This window comes from Eretmochelys imbricata, chromosome 16 (genome assembly GCF_965152235.1).
Source record: "Eretmochelys imbricata isolate rEreImb1 chromosome 16, rEreImb1.hap1, whole genome shotgun sequence".
In the NCBI taxonomy this organism is placed as follows: Eukaryota; Metazoa; Chordata; order Testudines; family Cheloniidae; genus Eretmochelys; species Eretmochelys imbricata.
The window spans coordinates 23632364-23645510 of NC_135587.1; the positions used below are offsets into that span (position 1 = coordinate 23632364).

The 13147-nt window shown below is 53.2% G+C and overlaps 1 protein-coding gene across 1 annotated transcript in view; it reads left to right on the plus strand.

Annotated features, from left to right (window-relative positions):
* Positions 1-6509: 6509 nt before the first annotated feature.
* Positions 6510-13147, plus strand: part of PTGS1 (prostaglandin-endoperoxide synthase 1) — a 36366-nt gene continuing 29728 nt past the window's right edge. The window contains exons 1-2 of the mRNA XM_077835977.1: positions 6510-6549; positions 6635-6703. Of these exons, the coding sequence (XP_077692103.1) occupies positions 6543-6549; positions 6635-6703 (76 nt within the window). The 5' untranslated portion in view covers positions 6510-6542. The remainder of the gene's footprint in view (positions 6550-6634; positions 6704-13147) is intronic.

The following is a 13147-nucleotide window of genomic DNA, read 5'->3' on the forward strand; positions in this document are numbered from 1 at the left end:
TTACCAGCCCACTCTACCAAACCAGTTTCCTTTCTGTGGCCAGCTGTGTCCAGCAGTGCTGCCATCTGAATAGCTGCCCACCAAGGTTTAACAACCCTCCGTTGTTACTCCTCTGCAAGGCTCAAGAGTTTCTCCTGACATCTCCTGTGTTCATGCGCCATATGGAGGCTACAGAACCAAGGTGAAGGCACCAAGGTGAAGGGTCTTGCAATGGAAATGGTGCTCAGAAAACAAACCAAGGTTGTTGTTTGATCGGGACACAGATAAAGTTCATAACAGCAAACGGAATTAATAAGTTGTACATAGACAAACTCCCCACATTGCCACAGCACCCCTGGCACAACTGCCTAGAGTCCCGGTGGGACCCAAATGAGCAGCCTATCCCACCACATAGAAACGAGGGCCTTTCGCATCTAGGTTGGAAATCCACCGGGTAGCAGAGACTGAAAGTCATTACCAGCTTGAGGCTGCTGGGTGGCCCTTGTGAGAGGAGTTTGGTGGGTCTCAGTTCAGCTCCCAGTCCCCCCATCACACTACTCCCCCCTGCAACTAGCACAAATCATCAGCCCTGCTGGGAGTCACAGCAGAGAGGACAAGGACTGAACAGCCCCAGGGCCAGGCTTCAGGGAGGGTCCTTCCACGACAGGCCTGAGTCATGTTCGCAGCGTGTGGGCAGAAGCGTGTCCCTTCTCAGCCCATGCTACCAGTCCAGTGCTAAGCTCCCATTCATTTTTTATTTTCTACCCAGTATCGTCCCCTCCTGGTCCAGCCTCCAAACACATTGCTTTGCCTTTCCCAATCACCTACAATGCTTTGTGTTCTGTGATTTTGCTGGAACATTTGGGGTGTCTCTGAAGGAAGTTGCAGACTGGAAAAGCAATTTTCCTTTGTATAAATTCCCTGGAGAATATGTGGAAATGCAAAGCAGCTGTGGAACTAGTGAAAGCCACAGAGCTTAATAAAAACAGGTCTTGAGGGGAAAGCAGAGAGGTTCGGCTGTCTGAAGAACCTGGCAAAGGCCCCTCTGGTTCTGATCCAGTAGGTTTCTACCGGAGAAGTGGGATTGTTAGGGCTTTCTGCAGCAAAGCCTGTATTGTTGTGGAATGTCCTACCTGATTTGAAGGGAATAAGATGATGGGTGGCACATCACATAGGCTGGGGAAGGCTGTGCCTTCCCAAACAGCACTGCCTGGCCCCACCCATGCTTCTCCCCAAAGCCCCCTCCTGCTTGCCCTTCCCCCTTGGCTCCAGCCCAGGCAGGCTGCTCCTCTTCAGGGAAGCGGGCTGGGGCTAGGGAGGCTGGGACTTGAGGGGAATGGGGCACTGGGGCTGGGGGGCCATGCACCACCCGCCTGCCCTGTGCTTAGGGGCTTTGGAGGCCAAGTGCTGCCCGCCTGCCCTGTGCTTGAGGGCCGGGGAGGGGGGCACGCACAGCCTGCCTGCCCGCCCTGGGCTCAGGGGCCAGGGAGGGGGCCATGATTTCCCCATCCACCTGGTGCTCTGGGGCTGGGACAGGGGGCATGGACTGGCGGCCGTGGGGAGGGGGGGGGCTCTGGCAGGGGAAAAGGAACAGATCCTCTGGCAGAGGCTATCCTCCCCCAGCCAGCAGTTCACGTGCCGCCCATGAATAAGATAACTGTTTATATGCTATGGTTTTAGGCTCACCAGTTAATCTGATCAGAAGGTAATAAGGGTCTTGTCCCAGAATCAGACTACATAGAGTTTTGAAAGGACCCTCAGGGCATACGACAAGGATGCTGACACTGAGAACAAAATACAGCCTTAAAGACTTTTATTGAGCTAAATAGAAAAGTAATCACTCAGAATGACAAAGGACATAATGTTGTTCTAGCGGCCCTTGCGGTATTATTTACTATAAAATTTCCCAGCTGAACACACTCAAACCCTTCCTTGGTAACCTGGCGGTGAGCGACAAAGGACCAGCCTTGTCTCTGGCATGCCAAGAGTCCGATGGGCCAGGTTCCTCAGTTCTCGAGTGGGAGGTGAAGAACTTAGGAGAAGCTACAGAGCTAGAAAGCTATCCAGGGACTCAAGAGAAACTAACTTAAAACCTGACTAAAAACTAACCACGGGGGGTTATCCCTCTTCCAGAGCCTGAGCACCATGTGCCCACCTTCCCTGTCCAAACTTACTTTCCTCACCCACATACTATCGGGATGTCCTTACTCTCTAGGCTGGCATGTTCCTATGTATTAATAACAATTAGCTCGTTCTCACAGTTGTTATTTCTGGAATCCAATTATTATTTATGATGTCTGCCAGTCCAGTGCTGTGCTCCCATTGCATTTTTATTTTCTACCCCATCTTCCCTTCTTGGGGCAGCCTTCAAACACATTGCTTTGCCTTTCCTAATCACCTACAATGCTTTGTTTTCCGTGATGTGGCTAGAACACTTGGGGTGTCTCTGAAGGAAGACCGGTTATTTCCATGTTCTTTGTGGGATCTCTGTTATATTTAGAGAGGGTATTAACTCGGGTAGGCCATCGATCAGTGCCAAAGGTCTAACTTGCTTTAACTCCTAAGTGAAATAACTCACTTATCTAGGCTAAAGGTCACAAACATAGGTATGGCAACTTGCTTTAGCTCCTCACAGAGATGACACTGTAGATTCTTTGCATTACTGCCAAAAATATTCTAGTGTAAATCTACAAATCTATAAATCTATTATAATAAAACAAATAATCAAACCCATAAGAGAGGATATCAGCAAGGAAGCAGGCCAGCCCTCTGGGCTACAAATTCCTTATACTGTAAAGGGAGTCCCTGTAACGTGCCCTGCACAATTATAGCATCACATTCAAACTCATTCTAATGAACGATAGGCCTGGGAGAAATCCCTGAGTGGAGCTCTGCCCTCCCCACATCCCCTGACCCATTTATAGTATAGCTAACCTCAAGCTTCTCAAATTCATGAGCCAGCACATTCAAACTCATTCTAACTAATGATTGGCCCCTGAGTGGAGCTCTGCTCTCCCCACATCCCCTGACCCATTTACGGTATTGCTAACTTCGAGCTTCTCAAATTCATGAGTCAGCCTCCAGAACGCATGAGATTAGCTCTCAAATCATGCAATTTTTTTTAAAAAATAGATCGTTTGCATGTTGCAATACATTTCACTTGCCTTCTAGCTTTTGCACCCTTGAGGTGCACTCAAGTCATGTTTTTGAGTTTTTCTCTCCAATCATGAAGGCTACAAGCTAACTGATCTTTTAAACGAAAGCTGGGAGTCTCATGAAATCACCTGACTCCAGGAGCTGGAGCTTGAAGAAAAACACCAATTATCACAAGACTCATAAACTCATGAGAGCTGGCAGCACTATGGTGGGCCCATGCTGGAGCACAACATCGGCAATAGCCCCAACCCCCACTGTTTCAAGTGTGTGAGTCCCCAAAACCCATCATTAAATAATAACGTTGGGATTCTGCTGTGGCCGTCTCCTCTTGGAGCTCTGAGGGGTCACATTCACTGCACCTTTTCAAGCTTTACCCTGCAAACCGGAGGGCTAGAAATGGACTTTTTAAAAAAAAAATGGAAGCTGAGATTCTCCCACAATCTCTTGATGCCAGAACCAGGGGCTGTGAATGAAAGACATCACATAACATGAGACTCTCTACAAAATCACAACAGTTAGCAACACTGGGCCAGTGAGTGACCCCAGCGAAAGTGCCGCTGTCACCACGCCGACAAAGCAGAGACAGGTGACTTCTTGGCCCCCAGCCCCGGGAGGAATAAGCACTTGAGAGGCTCCTGTTGTACAAAGCAAAGGAAATTCTCTGCCTGGATCCAGCCCCATGCAGAGCTTCCTGCCAGGGTGAGAAGAATAGGCAAAGGCTTGATAAAGCCCAGCGGAGGGAGGGTGCAGCACGAGATAGTCTTAACAGTGCACTTCTGCAGAGCCCCAACAGGAACCATCTGGGCAAAGCACACAAAACTCAGACAGCAGCTCAGAGGTCAGGCTCCAGCCCAGCAGGAGTGGCTCCAGCCCAGCCTACGGTGTGGGCAGCTCTCACCCTAGGCCAGCCCTGCCTGTAGCTTGCAAGGCCCATCTTGCCAGTTTTAAAGCCCTGGCTTCACAACAGAGCAATGAGCAGGTCTGGTGAATGCAACCAGCCGCTGAGACATCCCCAGAGGGGCTGCTCCTCTCAGAGCCTGGCCTGGAGGCATCAAGAGCCAGTAGGCCACAGATTACAAGCTGCTTAGGTAATAACATGACCCCTATCATTGGAGTTGCTAAGATCCTCGCAGTCTTTCTCATCACAACACCCCTGTGAGGCAGGGCAGGGCTACTATCCATTTGTACAGAGAAGGAGTTGACACACATACACAGAGGCTAAGTGACTTGCCCAAGGGCACACAGGAAGCCTTGGCAGAGCAGGGAATTAAACCCAGCTCTCTTAAGTCTCAGGCTAGCACTCTAACCACTACACCATCCTTCCTCTCAACACCCTGGCCTCCTGCTGCTTTAGCTGGGCTGAGAGCCCCAGGAGCCTAGGAGTATAGTGCAGGGACACCTGCATGTGGAGAGGAAAGTCAAGATGGCCTGTGTCCAATGAGAAGCCCCCGGGCCAACAATTTTATGGTTTTACTGCTAAACTCATCTCCTTTCCGGAGCCTTCAAGTGACCCAGGATGCCCCCACCCCTCACCTTGAGGGCCCCTTCCCTCGAGAGTCAGTCCCAGGGGCCTGGGCAGGGTTAGCGAAGAGCCTCCATGACAACAGTTCAAAGGGAGGCCTGTTGGGACCAAGGCCTCCTTGGATGAGGCCCAGGATTTCAGGCCTGATCTTCACCACTTATTACCAGAGCTGTTAGTGTGTCATTTCCTAGCTCCTCCAGGGCTCTTGCATGGACTAAACCATCACCACAGGACTGCACCCTGATGTGCTGCACTAGTGACCGCTGCTCTGCAAAGACCCCTTGAAATCCAGGGCATAGCACTGTAAGTAAAGTGTGTAAGAGAGAGAGAGAGAGACACTGCTCTCTATTGGGCGGAATCAGAACTGCCTAACTATGTGTCATGGGCCCTATACAGCTAATGACCAGTCCTGCGGAGCAGGAGTATCTGAGTTCTAGGCCTGCCATCACCGAGCAGTTCTGCACAGCCGCAGCATGCAGCACAGTGACAACAGTGACGTCCCCAAGGTGGCTGCAGATATGCTGCAATATTTTATTCCTAGCTGTGTAACTTACAAGGTGGCCCGAAAGATTTCCCTCAACAGTAGCCTTGAGATTTGCAGTGTGGGAAATGTCAGTCCTGCGAGAATGTTATGGAGAAGGTTAGAAGCATCCAAGAAACAAGGTCTTAGAAGGGAATGCCACCCTGGCCCACTGATGCTGGGGCAAGGACACCCAGAGAGCGGTGTGGGAGTGAGTGCAGCTTATACCCAGTAACATTATAAGAGTTTCGCCACCCATCAGCCTACCCCACTCAGCAACTGCAATGAGCAATGCACTTCCCCCAAATCCCAGCACTGGTCAGTACACTGCAGAGCCGCTGATGCCCTCTTAAAGCACATGACAATGCCTGAGGTTGACGAAAGGAGGCCAGAACGGAGGGGCAGATTGGTCTGTTTCAGTGTGCGCACCATGTCCTTTGCTCCCTGAAAAATCCCCTGGCAGGGTCCCAGTCCCAGCCTGAGTCACTTTAACCCTCTACATTTATAGTACGTTCACCTCACGGAAGAAACTCCAGCAAAGCTCGTGCCATGGGCTGGCCCTCAGGCATCCCTTGCTAGGAGGTGCCCTGGGTCTGTGGAAAATACAGGGACTCAGGGACTTGCATGCCAAGACTTGGAAGCAGTTTTAGGAGAGCGAGTGAGACCCTTCTGCACAGCACACGTGCACTCTTGGTCCTGAGCTTCTTGCAAACAGGTGGAGGCAGCCAGGCTCCTAGGGTTGAAACATATCATGGGCTCCAAACACTGGAGCTGGAGGAAACATACACACAGTGGTGTCCTAAGGGCCACAGAGACTGGGCTGGGGAGGGGCAGGTTAAACCTAATGAGTGGGGCAAGCTGGGAAGGTCAGGATGGACAGGATGCCTTAGGAAAGCAGCAGAGGAGGGAGGGGGAGGGAAGGAAAGGGGGGACGGCGTAGCTGGAGAGAGAGGACGGAAGAGGCCTAGTCTGCACTGGAAAACATTTGCTGGTGTCGCCAGCCTGGCAAACCCCTCTGCGTAGCTGCAGCTTAGCAAGCAATGACTTTTGCTAATAATATAACTTAGATGGGTTCCCTCGCTGCAACAAGCTGGTGTAATTGCATCTACACCATGGCTTTTGCTGGCATAGCAATAGCCCCAACAATGCCAGCCCCCAGCGATGAAGGGTCCAGCAGGCATCTGGCCCCGGCTGTGAAGAAACCCCTCCTAGCAGTGAGCTGGGGCGTGGGGGAGGAGCAAGAGGGGAAGAAGAAGTGGGAGTGGGGAGAGGAGGAGGAGGCAGGACACCGCTGCTGAGCAAGGAGAGAAGCCAGAGGCAGCCACAGAAGGGCTGTTGGAACTTGCCAGGAGCGACTCTCTCGCTATGACCCGTAAGTAGGGGTGCTCTGGCCTGGCTCCCCCACTCCTCTCCCTTCCAGGCATTCTCTACCCAGGCTTTTCCTCTCTGCATTTCAGGGCTGCGTCTCTCCTTCGCACTGGTGATACTGCTGAGTGTGTGTGAGAGCCGGGCGAGCCCCCGCACAGGTACTGTACCCTGCTTAGCACAGGAATCAGCTCTGGCTGCGCTAGGACCAGACCTTCCCTCCCTGCCCTGGGGACACCCCAGCTCTGCTGGAGCCCAGCACCTTGGGGCTCCCCAGGCACAAGAGAAGGATGCTCGCTCTGCAGGTGTTAGTGTTTTCTGAGGAGCATCTGGCAGTGCAAAGGGCTGCACTTGGATGGGCTCCTGGCTTTGTTGCTGGGGAGGGGATTAGTATGAAGTGGGGGCCCTAATAAACAGCACTGCAGTATTCTACAGTCAAGTACCCAGAGCTGGCAGGGCCCTACTGCACGCTACAGAGGGCACCGGAGTGGGGCACGGACACCGGAGGGGCGGGAAGGACACGGGCGTGGGGCACAGACACCGGAGGGGCAGCATGGACACCGGAGGGGCGGGAAGGACACGGGCGTGGGGCACAGACACCGGAGGGGCGGCATGGACACCGGAGGGGCGGGAAGGACACGGGCGTGGGGCACAGACACCGGAGGGGCGGCATGGACACCGGAGGGGCGGGTAGGACACACGTGTGGGGCACGGACACTGGAGGGGCGGGAAGGACACGGGCGTGGGGCACGGACCCTGGAGGGAGAATGTGTGGGAGGAGGGTTGGGGGGTAGCAGAAGCCAGAACATCACTCCAGGTTTGTGCGTGTTCCTTCTTGTCATTTTTGGCAGCATTTTTCTATTAATTGACCCACAAACGTGGGTTTCAGGGCCTCACTGGTCAGCCATGGCCCTGGGGGAAATCTCTCCTTTGCCCTAAGTAAAGGAGCCAGAAAAAATAGCTCCCTAGGGGCTCGTGCTGTAAGCAACTGTCCACACTAGGGTGGTTCAGGGCTGCAGACAGAGACCAGGTGCTAGAAGCTAGAGGAGGGGGGCAGTGACCAGATCCGTCCTGCGTTTCCTTTGCCCTGGCATGACCCAGTGATGATGTTTCCCCTTCAGTATGTTCCTGAGTGCTTTGTCCAGGCTGGTTTGCAATCCCTGCAGCAACGGGCTCCCTCTGCTCCAGGACAGACGAGTCCAGGGGACAGCGTCTCCCCCATGTTTCCACTGAAAGTGGCACCACTGTGCTCCTTGTTGCGAGGAGAGAGTTAGGTCTCCAGCCCAGTCTCATATTCCCACTAAACGCCCCTTGGAGCCTGTGCGGCTCTGGCTGGATTAGGGCTCCCTTCTTGGCAGATCTTGGCAGCGTTTCCCACCAGGTCCTGGAATCAGCAAGGCGAATGCAATAGGAAAAATAACAAGCAGGACCCAGCGGCTGGAGGGAAAGGCAGGGCCATCCAGAGGAGAGGGAGGGAAAGCACACAAAGCGGAGGTGTGTATCTGCCAAGCAGGCTCTGTGGGGCTGTCAGGGCAGCAGCGTCAGTATGTACCGTTGCTATGCAGAGGCTGCACCTAATGGGCATAAACTAGACCAAATTGTAGCCAGTGCCATCCTCAGTCTGAAGAGCCTATCTATCGCCGCCTGCCATGCACCAGTCAGGGACCGGGGAAGATGAGGGGGTTTGTGCTGCCAGAAGGGGCTTTAACTGGACAGCAACATGTGTCCTAGCTCCCTCTCCACAGGCTTTTCTCCCAGTCTGCTCCCACCAGACTTGGCCGCTGTGCACGGTGCTTCCAGACTCGAGGCTGCCTTGCACCCCTCTGGCAAATACCTAGGGCTCACCTTGCGGCTGTCCCAGCCAGATGCAAATATGGCTGTCCATTCACCCTTTCTTCACATGACGGGAATATCCAGCCTTCATCCCAGCTCCGGGTCCGGCAGGGAGGCTGAGCTGTAACATCCTGCAGGGGACAGGAGTGGGGGCATCATGCAGCTAAGTTCAGAGGGAAATGAGGGTAAGGAACCAAAACACACAAAAGAAAAATCCCCACAAAGAGCTACAGGCCACAGTCCTCACTGAGCTCTGACCTGGTTTTTATTCAGGCCAAGCTGCCATTGAAATGAACAGAGTCCTGGCCTCGGTCTTGAGGTCAGAGCTGTCAGCCTAGTGCTGACAACAGCGCACACTGACTCTCCTTCTTCAGAGGGAATGCTAGCCCCACTAGGCGAGGAAGCCAGCTTGTAACATGGGCTGCTACCTGCTTCCGGCCCCAGATAACACCCTGGGTGCTGCCTCAGGCTGTTTCCTTACTAAAGTCTCTGTGTTGTTCTGCTTTGCAACAGCCCATCTCAGACAGAGACAGCCACTTCCCACCGCGTCGGCACCAGCTCCCACGCCCCCCGCACGCCGGGCTGACACTTCTGGAAGGCCAGAGGTGGCATGGGCAGCAGCAAGCGCTGCTCCAGAATGGACCGTGGAGCCCTGTTTTAACCAGCCGTCTCGGCCTGGAGCGAATCTCAGAGTTGAATTTCCTCTGGGTCCTCCCTCGGTGGGAACAATCAATTCAAGCACGTTTTTAAGGGGGTAATTTTCCATCCTTCCTCAAACAAAACCACCATTCCAGAATGCTTAGGCCATGGAACGTTTCAGAACGCACTGATTTTCTGCTGGAAAACAATGGCCTTTACCAAACCCAGGGGTTTACATTTAAAAAGGTATGAGGGGAAAAAACCCTCAGAGAACCCAAGTTCTTTAGATTATTTTTCTTTCCTACAATGACCTATGGGCTCAGGTGTGTTTTATACAAACAAACCCTGTCATATTCTCCAGCCAGGGGCCCTAACCTGACCTGCCAGATCTATCCACCCATCAACTATCGGGGAGTTCAGCTCCCAGTTTGTATCTGCTGAACTCTGTTCATTTCTCTGTCAAAGGGCTTTGTACCATAGTATCTGAGTGCCTCCAAGGTGAAAGAGAAGCCCTGATGCTTCTCCCTTCTTCCATCTAGTGTTGCTATAAGCAGGGATATCCAAAGCTCAAGAGAGGAGGTGGTCTGGGAAGTCCTGCCCATCTACTATCACCCTAGTGTCTACGGTCTATGCTACAGGCTTCTGCTTGCATAGCTGTGTGGCTCAGGGGGGGTGAAGAGGTGTGATCCTTGACCGCCATGGCTCCACCAGCAGAAGTCCCTAGTGCAGACACAGTTACACCGGTAAAGCTACGCTCTTACAGAGAGCTTGTTTCACGTGTGAGAGGTGGTTTTACTATAGCGGTGTAGAGCACAGCTTTGCTGGTATAGTTGTGTCTGTACTAGGTGTGCTTTGCTGGTATGGTATCCCAGGATGCCTGTGCCAGCAAAGCGTCCTAATGTAGATATGACCCAGACGCCCGTCTGAAGCAGGCAAACCTTCTGTGTCAGGGACTCTCCGCATCCCCAGGACAGGCTCACTCACTCCTGTAGTATTTCGACATTGCTGTCTTCTGTCCCAGCCAGAAAAAGGAAGTGTTAGAGCATGTGTGTGTGGGTGGGGTGTTTGTCCAGGGGGGAGGGATGTTTGTCCGGGGGAGGGAAACAGGACAAACTGTGAAGTAAGCTGGCCAGAGCCTGCTGCACTGTGGGATTCAGCTGAAGAGAAGGTTTGGGCTGGGAGCATGTTGTCGCAAACTGGGTTTGCCCAAAGCTGAAGAAAAATTTGCTTCCTGAGCCCCATGGCAGGGTTGATTTCCTTTCCAGCCATCACTGAGCACTCACCGGAGCTCTTAGCTTAGGACCCCATTCTGGTTCTGTCTGCGCCGGTCTGCGTGTGCTGGGGTCGGGGAGGCCGAAGGGGACTTGCTCTCTCGTGGAAGGTGTGTTCCTCCGTCGTGACAAACAATAGCCCCCAAAGTGGGAATGTCCTGGCACCGTGTGTGCTAGAAAGAAGACAGGTGGCCGGGGACTGGTTCACTCAAAGGGATCCAGGTCTTGGGTTCTCGTGGGCCTTCAGGACAGGAGAGACCAGGCCATGAGGCCCATGATCATGCAGTGACTGTTTGCCCATGTGGAATTTGCTGGGGTCTTTGCTGGAGAAGCCAGGGAGTGCATGGGCCATGCAGATGGCACTTCCCTCGGGGTGATCCCTGCCAGGCAGGGGTGTGGCGTACCAGGGATGGAAAATTACGTTGCTGCTGCACTGCTGTGACTGTTCAGGGATGGGCAAAGTGTGACAGGGTCTGTCTGTGCAGCCTGGGACTGTGGGACTGCTGTGCCCCCTTAACTCTCTCCAGCCTGGGCTGTCTCTCACAATGCCTTGCTAGTGATCAGCAGCAAACCCCTCCAGACGCTGTGATCACTCAGCACAACAGCATGTGGAGCCCCACACCAACGTTCCCTCTAATTTTTGACAGGCCGTGTGTGAAAAAATTTCTTCTGTGCAAACTGTTGTGCGTGCGGTGTTTTGCCGTGTGCGCGGGGCTTAGGGTCTGTGTGTGTGCACACATGCGCACAGCTTAGAGGGAACAGTGCCCCACACCCAGCTAGATTGCATGAATGCTCCCAGAGCCACTCATGAATCACACAGAGAAAGGCAGCAGTGAAATCCCCCCAGTTCCCAGCACTGCACCTCAGGAATATAGCGTCTTGCACTGCTCAAGATGGGCTATGCAGATTTATTAATTGGTTCGCCACTTCATCAATGGGAGTGGACATACACCAGTCTTTGCAAAACCTGCGCAGATTTGCCACACATTTCATACAAACTCACTGGTAAAGATAAACAGTAAAACAAATTTATTGAATATAAAAATAGATTTTAAGTGATAGGCAAAAAGTCAGAGTTAGTTACCAAAAGAAATAAAATATAAGCACGCAATCTAAACTCTCAGCCCTATTAGACTGGGCAACAACTAGTCAAAGTAGTTTTTCTCACCCCACTGGATATCACAGTCCTTAATATACAGATTTCATCCTTGAAATCTGTGCCATTCCCCTCAGTTGGAGTCTTCAGAGTGTCCTTGTTGTTTGCAACGTAGGTGGGTGAAGGAGAAAAGGCCAAGCATGTGGCCACTGTGTATGTTTTATACCCTCAGTCCATGTGCTTGGAGAATACAAGTCCAGGCATGTCTGGGTGCATTGCTGAGTATCCAGGCAAGGTTGAGCAATTCCCCTGGTGTGGCCTCATGTAGGTGAGTCATTACATCATAGTTCCCTGGCTCGATAATGGTTGTTGATGGGTTGATTGATACTCAGCCTGGGTGTTGGTTACTTTCCTTGCTCTTGCCTCTGGGGAGCTAATATCTGGCTGATTCCCCAATTTACAGTATGTTTTAGTGACAACCATACACACAATTCTCATAACTTCATATGTATTAATGATATACATATCTGGATAGAGAAATGACTTTCAGCAGATCATAACCTTTCCCCTGATACCTTACAAGCGTTATATGTAAGATCACAGTCATATATAAATGAGGAATATGGGGGCTATAGGGTGCTCCTCCAAGGTACAGAATGTCACACTGTCTACACTGCATACTAAGCCTGGGCTCTGACTCGACTCTGAGCCCAATCCTCCTTCCGTCCACACACAAATCAGGGTTAGCAAGCACTCAGGACCCTGGTCTTAGGACTCTGCTGGGGGTGGGGGGTGTCAGACCCCGAGTCTCACTCTGACTTGCATCCAAGCCCTGTCATTTTGCAGTGTGGATCAGTGGTGAGCTGGACCAGTTCACACAGGTTCGCTGGAACCGGTTGTTAAATTTAGAAGCTCTTTTAGAACCGGTTGTCCCGTGAGAGACAAAAGTGGCACCTTAGGTGTTCCATGGGTGTTCTGGGACTGGAGCACCCACAGGGAAAATTTGGTGGGTGCAGAGCACCCACTGACAGCTCCCTGCCCCGTGCCCAGCCCCAGCTCACCTCCGCTCCGCCTCTGAACGCGCCGCCCCGCTCTGCTTCTCCACCCCCCCGGCTTTCCATGAATCAGCTGTTCGGCAGGAAGTCTGGGAGGGCTGAGAAGCAGGCGGTGGCTTCGCGCTCGGGCCCAGGGAGGTGGAGGTGAGCGAGGAGGCCCCCCCGTGCTGCAGCAGGTAACCCGGGGTAGGGGGGGCACGCAGGGGAACCGCTTCCCGCCCCAGCTCACCTCTGCCACCCTGGGCCTGAGTTTGAAGCTGCTGCCTGCTTCTCAGCCCTCCCAGACTTCCCACGCGAACAGCTGGTTCACGGGAAGCCGGGGGTGGGGGGGGACGGGACGTGGAGAAGCAGAGCGGGACGGTGCGTTCAGGGGTGGAGGTGGAGCGGAGCGGAGGTGAGCTGGGGCCGGGCGCGGGGTGGGGAGCTGCCGGTGGGTGCTCTGCACCCACCAAATTTTCCCCGTGGGTGCTCCAGCCCCGGAGCACCCACGGAGTTGGTGCCGAAGGCGCCATTTTTCGCCAGTTGTTAAATTTAGAAGCCCTTTTAGAACTGGTGTTGTGATATGATCAGTGTGGGAAGCGGCCACTCCCCCTGCTCCCCCCTTAGCTATACTCCCCTGCCCCTAGGAGCCAGAGGGACCTGCCGGATGCTTCCTGGGAGCTGCCCCAGGTAAGCACCACTGGGATTCCCCACCTCGCCCCCCGGCAGGTC